Source organism: Micropterus dolomieu, linkage group LG22, assembly GCF_021292245.1.
Source record: "Micropterus dolomieu isolate WLL.071019.BEF.003 ecotype Adirondacks linkage group LG22, ASM2129224v1, whole genome shotgun sequence".
Taxonomy (NCBI): Eukaryota; Metazoa; Chordata; class Actinopteri; order Centrarchiformes; family Centrarchidae; genus Micropterus; species Micropterus dolomieu.
The window spans coordinates 19,731,729-19,741,867 of NC_060171.1; the positions used below are offsets into that span (position 1 = coordinate 19,731,729).

Sequence of the window (10,139 nt, forward strand, 5' to 3'; positions counted from 1 at the left end):
CCAAACTTCTTCCATTTGAGGATTATGGAGGCCACTGTGCTCTTAGGAACCTTAAGTGCAGCAGAAATTTTTTTGTAACCTTGGCCAGATCTGTGCCTTGCCACAATTCTGTCTCTGAGCTCTTCAGGCAGTTCCTTTGACCTCATGATTCTCATTTGCTCTGACATGCACTGTGAGCTGTAAGGTCTTATATAGACAGGTGTGTGGCTTTCCTAATCAAGTCCAATCAGTATAATCAAGCACAGCTGGACTCAAATGAAGGTGTAGAACCATCTCAAGGATGATCAGAAGAAATAGACAGCACCTGAGTTAAATATGAGTGTCACGGCAAAGGGTCTGAATACTTATGACCATGTGATATTTCAGTTTTTCTTTTTTAATAAATGTGTAAAAATTTCTACATTTCTGTTTTTTTCTGTCAAGATGGGGTGCTGAGTGTACATTACTGAGAAATAAAATGAACTTTTTTGATTTTTGGAAAATGGCTGCAATGAAACAAAGAGTGAAAAATTTAAAGGGGTCTGAATACTTTCCGTACCCACTGTATACAATGTAATTTTCCAAATTACAATAATCAGACACTCAGTGTCATGTCATTTCAATACTACCAAAAGCATTAGCTGACGACGTTTCATTGTATGAAACAGAGGTGCTCTTACTACAGATTCTGGCATCAACAATCAGTCACACATTAAAAGTGCCTATTCTTGTGTGTAGTCACGTCAGCAAACACAAATACCCTTATCTGGCACAGAGTGTTCCTGTTCTCTGTGCTTTGTTGACAATCACTTATATAAAGGCTGGAGTGAGAGTGGGGAGGCCTTGACCACCTTCTCCCAGATGCTTTGTACAGAGGTCTTCCTGCTGCAGGGGCAATGCATTTTAATTAGCCACACAAATCGAGAGAGACAAAATTCCCTATTAGATGCATGCAGACTCTGGCTACATTCACATACCACTGTTATAGGCACAAACCCAAAGGCTTCTGGACACAATTGGATGAACCTATAACCAATCAGCCCAATGAAACTTGGGATGTAGCAGAGTTGTTTATTTAATAAATCCTGTTAGAAGTACAGCAAACACATCTTTCTTATCAACAAAAGTGCAGTTGTTTGTTCTGTTTTTAGAGTGTTTCATCGAAAGTAAACGTTTGTCAAAAATCACTTCAAATGAAGTGACATAATGAATTTAAATGAATGTTCTGTAGTATCACAATACATAACAACACACATTAGAATATTTTGCCTAAGAGAAGTGCATGTTGAGATGAAGACTAAAAAGTTCTGGATTCTATATTCAATCTGGAATATGAGGCATATTCTATAACACAACAAATGTAGGCTTGCTGCTTTGGTAAGTAGTGCGAGGGTGAGTCATGAGGGGGAAAAAAAACATGTGACATTGAGGGAAGGGAAGGTATGATAGATAACATGTAGATATATTAGTAACAGGACAAACAAGGCAAGCACAGTTCTTAAAAGATGACGATGGCAAACTAGTTGCACAGTAACTCTGACGCAGTATTGTATAGTTCATGAAAATGGGTCTTTTTGATAATGTATAAATATGGACTTGACGATGAGATAAATGGAAGCGTGCAGTCTATTCACTCAGCATACTAAGATGCACTTCAAGGTTTGCTTTGAAGCAAAACCTCAAAGCAAACAGTAAGAGTAGAGACTGTATCATGAAGTGGTCATTGGTCTACTGCATCTTCTATTTGAATCAAGGTTCTTTGTCAAAACAGAGGCTCCTCGTTATAAACTTCTTCTCACCAGAAGGGGAAAAACAGGCAAATGGCTTACCTAGTTTTATTTATCAGTTTATTCTATAATTCATGGACTTTTTGCAGAGTATGACCTTCTAGATGCATGTTCTTATTAAAAATGCAACACAGTGACATAGTGTGGCAGAAACACAAGAAAATGGGGTCACGTGAGGGTAAGGAGTGGAGAAGGTTAGTGCCAAGACATGACAGAAGAAGAGAAAAAAGGGTAATGACAAGAAACTACAGGAGAGTAGAGCAGCACTCTATTTACAGCTCTAGTCTTTCTTATCTCATGTGATATTGGTTTTTCTTGAAACCATAAGCAAATACAGAGATACTAATTTGACAGAAACATACTACTACAGTAATACACAGTAGAGCTACTGTGTAATACTGTAATTTACTAGATTTTACATTACAGTAGGCAAAATGTATTTTTATTACAAAACAGTCAAAGGCACGTCTATTTGATTAGAAATCCTAGAGTCAGACTTTTTTTTCTTCTTCTATGAAGTCCATCCCAGGTTTAGGTAAGACTTAGTTCCTGAAACACCAGCCCAGCACCAAAGTCCAATTAAATGTGTCTTTTATGGATACATCAGTAAGAGTCACCACACACTGGCAAACAGCTATTTTTGGATGATTTGAAATTCTGTTACAGTACATAGACATTTTCAGTGTTCATTCTTGCTGACATTGTACGGTCTCTGACTGCGAGCCAATCTTATTATAGCAAAATAATGGCTCTGAGTCCAACAGGACCCTGACTGGCTGTCTGATACAATGGCTGTACAGAAAGCACCAGCATCTTAAACTTTGGGTAATCTAGGATAAACTTGTAAAATGGCAAGTTTAACAGGGTATGTGTTTGTATTTGAACTAATGTTCGAGTCTTCAGAGAATTAATAATTCACTAAGTACTCATTGAACTGAAATTGCATTCCATGACAAATTACAACCATGATCCATTAAAACAGGAGCGGACGAGATTTAAATGATTAAACATTTTGTGCGCAAAATAATAGTAAATAAAAGTGGAAAAATACTACTTAGCAAATCAGCAAAATGTTACTCTTGAACTCATCTGATCATCACCAAAAAATGACTACAATGTAAACTCTCTTTAGTGTCTACATCTCAGCAAACACCTGGGCAGCTGCTTGGGCTCTTTCTTCTACAGATGCTAGTGCCTTGTTTAAAAACATATACTTTTTGTAGAAAGCAACGTCCAGAAAGTGACTACGTAATTTTAAAAAAAATACTGCAGGGAACAATTCAATATATTACTTATGATGTCAGTGTGTTGTTATATCTGTCATCAAGCTATCATTGGCAGACAATAAGCGCAGACAATATTTTATCTAAAATGCAGTCTAATGCAACAGCCTGCTATGAATAAAAACTTTGTGAAGCTATTCATTGCTTACATACTTCACCTCGTTAATTTCACTCTGTCGTAACATTTTTGGGGCCATAATTTGTGGTAGTGTTGCACTGGACTGTATTATTTAGAGCTAAATCAATCAACAAAAACTGAATGTATTTCTTTCAGGGCTGTTGTCTTAGATTGTACAAGAGCTGAAGATATCAGGTTAGCCTGTATATACTGTAACCGTGCATATTCCAGTGTTTAGACACTGTGCTGTGTTACTGTTAAAATGGACTAGTGTTGTGAACTCTGGTTTTTCAGGCTCCATGGATAGCATGATAGAAGTGCAGTCATTAGCTACGTGACCACGATCTGCCTTCATTACTCAAACAAACATCAATTCACTGCCTGGCTCAACATACCAGACAATTACACACTACCAATACTACAGAGAATACTACTGCTCAGTAGGGGTGTACTGATGTATTGTGATGTATTCAATACAAAATGTGATGTTATGTATTGTGGAGCTTAATTGATTGCAATATCAAGTCAATATTAGCTACACATAGATAAATACTACCCTATTTACGGAGTATGCTTGTGAGTGCCGTGGAGATATCATATGTATTCCTTTAAAAGACCTTGTTTACACATTTTCTGATAAAATGTTTTGAAATCTACAGTACCACACACAAACAGAGGCAGAGTGTATGTTTAACATTATATCTTGCTGGTGGATTTAAAGCTCTCCATTAAAAGAACATATTCATTAACCTTCTTGGTTTAATGTTGGTGTTTAGACACCCCTAAGAGACATAGAGCTGCTGCATACCACTTCACGCCTGTTAAAACAGGCTGGAGTTTCTTTGTGTTTTTTAGCTGTGCGCTATTATGTCTATCTATGTCTGTTTGGACCTCCCACAGTATGCTTGTCTGAGAAAGCAAAGCGTAAGTAATCTCCAATATCAATACCTAACAGGCTTAAAATGTAATGCCCTCAGCTACAAAAAGACCAATATACTGTACAATGTAAAATATGACTTGATGTAGGACTTGATCCCAGGGAATAGGATTTTCTGTGAGGGGAATCTTCAACCTTTACTGTATAGCAGCAAAATAAATCTCTGAGTAATTTGATACACTCTTAAGCTTAAGAGAGACCACATGAAAAAAGCACTGGAGCTTGAGGATGAAATTTATCTGACTTACAGGACTAGACATACATACAAACACAAACTTACACACACACACAAAATAGCACTTACTGATTCATAATTTAACACATTTTATACATGATGCATGAGTGCAGTAAAAAAAAAAAACACACTCAGTGATGGGGGTGATGTTACTATAGCAACAGCATCTAACAAATCATTGATCGTATATGTTTCTGCGTAAGACCCATTTCAATTTTACACATATCTGGTGAAGATTCAGAAAAAAAGCCCAGTCTCACAGTTTGCTTAGTTCCCATGAGTCACGGTCATTATCATAATAATCCTTCTACCCGTTCTAAATAACATGCTCCCTCCAGTGTCCCTTGTGGTTTTTAGATTTATACAGATTGAGGTTTTTTGTTTTTTACAAAGTCCCTTAACAGAGATTTGTTCCTGTGTGTCTTGTTTATTTAAGGGGTTGCTGGTTTTTTCTGATGTTTTTGAAGGGTAATAGAAAGCAGAAAACAAGAAAAACAGACAAAGAAAGAGAAACAAAAACTGCCTCTCTGGATTCTAGCCTAAAGCCAGCCTTTACCTGGAATCATGCCATCTGCTGACACAGCATGCACATACCAGTATAGTTACCCTATCATGTGGGCTATCTCTATTTTCAAACCATATAAAATGAGACACAATAAGTAAGACAAATTGATCTGATGGAATATCTCTTATATGGAGCAGTCATCACTAAATGATCATGTGATTCAGGTCATTTCCTGCTGACGTAAAATCTGTCTGATTCATACACAAAACAGTAAAAAAAATAAAAATAAAATCAGCAGTGGCATGAAGTGCACATACGAGTCAAAATGGAGGTCTGAACTGTACTTTATCTAAAATGACGCTTTAGAAATCAAAACTTAACGCACATGTGACTTGACACACAGGTGGTTGACCTTGTGTCCTTAAAGTACTATGAATACAAAGCCACAAACTTTGAATGAGAAGAAAGTCTAAAGCTTGCACGCAAATTGCTGCACTAGTAACTAAATGTTGCTCCACAAACCTGCTTTCTATATATACGTATGTAAATCAGTGCATAGTCCCACTGTGTCATTTACTGTTGATCACATGAGTCATTTTAGCAGTAGTGTGGTGTGTCTAACCTCTGTGGGCCGGCTCCTGGTAGCTCTCTCTGAACGTAGCAGCATGGTGCCTCCTGAGTAATCCTTTTCAGAAGAACTGGAATAATATGTTTTAGCTCTGTATAATATCTGGTATTCCTCTTGATGAACTACAGTCCGGGCAGGCGGGACAGTGTGAGCTAGCTCTGCTATGGTTGGCTAAATGCGGGAACAAAGCACAGCAAAGCCACGGCCTCTTTCCCACTCATCAATATGCTCACACACAACATGCAGAGCACTGGCTTATTGTTTGCAGACCCCCAAACACATTCTGCTGTACGCTCAACCAATTCCACCCACCCTACTAACCACACTGGCAGCATGGCTTTGTCCAACATTGTCTCTTCCCACAGTACAATTGAGATCTGGCTTTGAGATCTAACTGCACTGATATCAAGTCCATGAAAAATTGAAGATCACTTAAAAACTAAATAAATAACTCCATCAGGACTGTCCGTTCCTACTAGTCCTCTCCTGGTGTCTTCATCTAAAACACTGGGTGAGTGAAGTGACAGCTACCATTCTTACCACCATGAATGCAAGCTGACCAGAAGTAGGTGTAAACTTATTTTTTAACAGCTATCGTTTCTACATGGGGTGTTTGATACATAAAAGATTTGGGTTCAGTAATGACTAATAATCAGTGTGCAGTCTAAGTTACAGATAAATCATATCACATGAAATATGACAACAAAGCTCTATTGCTTGTTTGTTTGTATGCATGCATGACTGTGTGTTTTTGTGTGTTTGTAAGCAGGGTGATCAGGGAGGATGAGGGGAATGCATGCTGTCATCAGAATCAACGAGTCCGAAGAAAGAAAGAGCTGAATCAGGTCCAGTCATGTGCTTTTAGACAGACACACAAACTGACACCAGGATACAGGCAGGCAGACAGTAGCAGGACAGAGCCAGAGGATGAAACACAACTCAACACACCAAAGGCAAATTGGAGCTCAGCCTAGTAAAACGTGTGTCAAAACACAGCTGAAAATATAGCAAAAACTTCCCCTATATTTGAACATTGGCTGCAAACAGGCCTACCGGCTACAAGAGTGAACAGAAGAGGGCGGCCAGCAAGCTCCAGGCTGAGACAGGAGCATGTGGGTAGTGTATTTATTCAGCCAGATGATTATTAGAACTCTGGACTGTAAGTTATGCCTCTGGCATCCTATTCTACAGTCATCTATTCATACTGGCTGACCTAGAATGAGTCCCCGGGTAGGCTATTGTACTGTAGAGAGGTATATGATGTGGTTTTTTTTATTGTGAAATGAACTTGTGCAATGAGGTGTAACATCATCAAGACCAAACAGCAAGTCCATTTCCAGTTCAGTTACTGTAAATGTGTGTATGTATGTATGGATAGATGATGGATACAAAATGCATGATACCTCTATTTCTTGTCAAAAAAAGTGTTGATCAGTGAAATGTCCCTTTAGATTACAGCTGCACATTTTGCAAATGTCATTCATGCTGGATTTCCTTTATCTGTAAAGTCATCTTTCCCAAAAATGTCTGTACAGTATGAGGCATAATGCACAGAGGGGAGAATGTGGAGGTGACTGCATACTCTATATTGTAGAGGTCAGAGACTGACTGGTGCAGGCAAACCAGGAAATTATTGGATTTAATCTTGTCATTGCCATTAGCAATGGTTCTTCTAAGGCTACAGCAATACATTTTAACCAAACTGGTGTTCTCCTTCCTAATTTAACTTTGTCTGATCTCAGCTAACCATTTTACATTTCTATCTTCTAGTGCACTTCTACTGACAGAATACTTAAATCACAAAAACAGAGGACAAATAATGAATATTATCAGCACCTCCAAGCAGAGACCCACACAGACCTCACTGGGGTGTATTATGAACAGCCTTGGGCTATAGTTTCTACATGACCTGGTTTCAGAGCATACTGAATACAAAAAATCAATTCTTTCTTTCTAAACTGTCTAATCACAGTCTCTCTCACTTACACACACACGCACACACACACACACACACACACACACTGTATACTCAGTTTAATTGAAAAATTGAGGGAAGGTGAGAGGGATACTCTTGTGGTGACAAAGTATAACACATTCGAGTACAGTGCTGTAATTTCTCACAAAGGAACTTACACACACATGTTAGAAAAGCAGTAGCACACATAAGAAACAAACACATTAGTGTGGGAACAGTAGCCCACTGTATGAAGTGCAATTAAGTATATGTGAATGTTAAATAAGGCTGTAGCTCTACAGAGCCAGGGCAAAAACTAAATTACACAAATCACACTTTATCAGTTTCGATGGCTGTTACTTACACTAGGTGAATTTGTAAGCATATTAAAAACAGAGATAGAAAACAACAGAAAGGACCTAGTGTTAAACTCTAAATTATATTTTGAAGAGTGGGTCAGGCTGCCCATTTGTGCAGTAGCTCAAGTCAAGCTGCCCACTGGCCGTCCCGGTGACAGCTGCCACCTGCAAAGCCCTCACTCACTGAGACTGACAGCTCTGAGACTCTCAGAAAATATACTGTATGTGACAGTAAATTAGGTTAACAAGTTTACCCACTGTGCCCAAGCTATTATGCTGTCTTTTCAGCTCTCTGCAGCTTTGTCACAAAAACACACGCACAGTCTCCATCAGAGAGCTTCAATACGACAGCAATGTGACACAAGAAGAGCTTTACGATGACAGTGAAGGCCACAAGGCAAGTTCTGTCCTGGAGAGACCCACTGGCAGATCTTCAAAGACACACTGGCATGAGCATGCATGTGCACATTTTCATACACACGTGCACCTGCATGTGGAGACACACATACAGGAAGGTGTGCCACATACAGACACACGTGCACACACTAATATGTTTGCCTTACTTACTCAGAGATCCAAAAGTAAAACAACTACTCACACTGACCACAGCTAGACACAAACACATCCACACATCCTCCTTGGACATATCAGGCAGTAAGTGCACACACACACACACACACACACACACACACACACAAACAAACAGACTCAATGATGCAAGTCCACCATTGAACCAACTGAACCAGTGCAGAGAGAAACATTAGCATTCTGTCAGGGTTTCAGACAAGACTGCACCAGCTCTTCACACAACCAACATACAGCAGAGCATAACAACAGAACGAAAGCTAGAGAGAGGGAGAGAGAGAGAGAGCATAGACAGGTAGACACGGATGGGTTGGGGAGTGTTTGCGAATAATTGGAGATAGAAAGTATGAAAAACAGAGAGACAGAGGAAGAATAAGACATGTTTACACCAGAGATAATGATAAAACGAAAATAAAGAGATGATGAGAGCAATTGGGGTACCTTACTATTGAGTCTGGCCTTCCTGGCTTCTTTAGTTTTTCTTTCCCTGCTCCTGGCTGCTTGTCCTCTGCCCAGGGCAGATCCCATCTCACACACACACACACACACACACACACACACAACGGGACACACTCCCCGTCACACGCACACTCTCGTAGGTCAGCTACAGTCCCATTGCCAAAACATCATCCACATGGCCATCTCCAGTCATCCTCTGCCTCGTCTCCTCTGGTTCTCTCTCTCCTTCTTCTTCACTACCTCTCGTCTTGTCAAAGTAGCACATGCACACTCACATGGTCACTGACACAAACACACATCCAAGCACGGACGCGCACACTGACTCCTGTCCATGCATAGACAGACGGAGAGATGGTAAGGGGTGATTTTGCAGGATGCTGGAGAGAACATAGGGAGGGTGGGGAAAGAGAGAGCCAGAGAAGAGGGAGGGAAAATAGAGGGAGGAGAGAAAGCATAAGACAGAGGGAGGGAAAACTGAAGCAGAAAATAGGATGGAGAGTGGGTGGGGTATAGAAAAGAGGGAAGATATAGATATTCAATGTGAGAGGCAATTAAGAAAAGAACAGGCAGAAGAAAGGGAAGAGTGGAAATACCTAGTAGAAATGAAAATACTTTAGGGCGCTGGTGCAATTTCTGTTACTGCAGCAGCGTGTTTAAGCAAGTGTTACATGACACTTGAGCTTTATGACTATTGAGTAATGCTCATGCTTTTCTATCTTAGTGTTGCTAAAAATATGGTTAGATTTAAATCCACAAATTGTTTGTACAAATAGCCAAGGTACATCTTCACACATCAACACAAAAACACAGACACACACGGCATCTCAAATTAGAAACAGCACAAACAATTTCAGCTGAGCCCTCTTTACAACTGGGAAATCTACTTCAAATCCCAAGTTCCATGTCTGTATTTGTTTGTTTGTGTATGTGTGTGTCTGTGTGCATGCAAGCACATGTGAGTAAGAGTTCTTATTTCTACCCAGATAGGTCTAAATGTCTTTTCTTTTTAGCGGATTATCCATAAGGGGAGCTTTGTGTGTGAGGGATTCCCCGTTGGAAACGTCCTCTCATCCTGTGCCATGCAGCTGTGCGTGTATGCCTGTGCATGTGTGTGTATTATGCAGAAATCTCACATCAAATTTCATAGTGGCTGCAGTTGCACTAACATTGCACTGATAGGAGGGTTTAGGCGCTGTACAAATGCTTGGTGGAATCTGGCATCTCAGAACAATATCACACCTACAATGAGCGACAGTCTCTGTGTAGTTTCATTGTAAATTGAAAATAATGCAGGAATTCTCATTCATAAA

The 10,139-nt window shown here is 39.7% G+C and overlaps 1 protein-coding gene and 1 long non-coding RNA gene across 6 annotated transcripts in view; one reads left to right on the forward strand and one right to left on the reverse strand.

The window, feature by feature from the left end:
- Window positions 1-7,093, forward strand: part of LOC123961238 — a 21,741-nt gene extending 14,648 nt beyond the window's left edge. The window contains exon 5 of the long non-coding RNA XR_006822690.1: window positions 6,242-7,093. This is a non-coding gene — a long non-coding RNA (uncharacterized LOC123961238). The remainder of the gene's footprint in view (window positions 1-6,241) is intronic.
- The window catches only part of shank3a (SH3 and multiple ankyrin repeat domains 3a), a 113,788-nt gene extending 104,866 nt beyond the window's left edge, over window positions 1-8,922 (reverse strand). For 3 of the 5 annotated variants that reach the window (XR_006822688.1, XM_046036419.1, XM_046036421.1), the window contains exon 1: window positions 8,812-8,921. Coding sequence is in view for 3 of the 5 variants with exons in the window: in XM_046036419.1 (XP_045892375.1) it covers window positions 8,812-8,898 (87 nt within the window). In the remaining 2 variants the exon portion in view is untranslated. Of the gene's footprint in view, window positions 1-8,811 lie in introns of all 5 variants that reach the window. The other 2 variants (XR_006822689.1, XM_046036420.1) reach the window with 2 other exon arrangements.
- Between the last annotated feature and the right edge of the window lie 1,217 nt (window positions 8,923-10,139).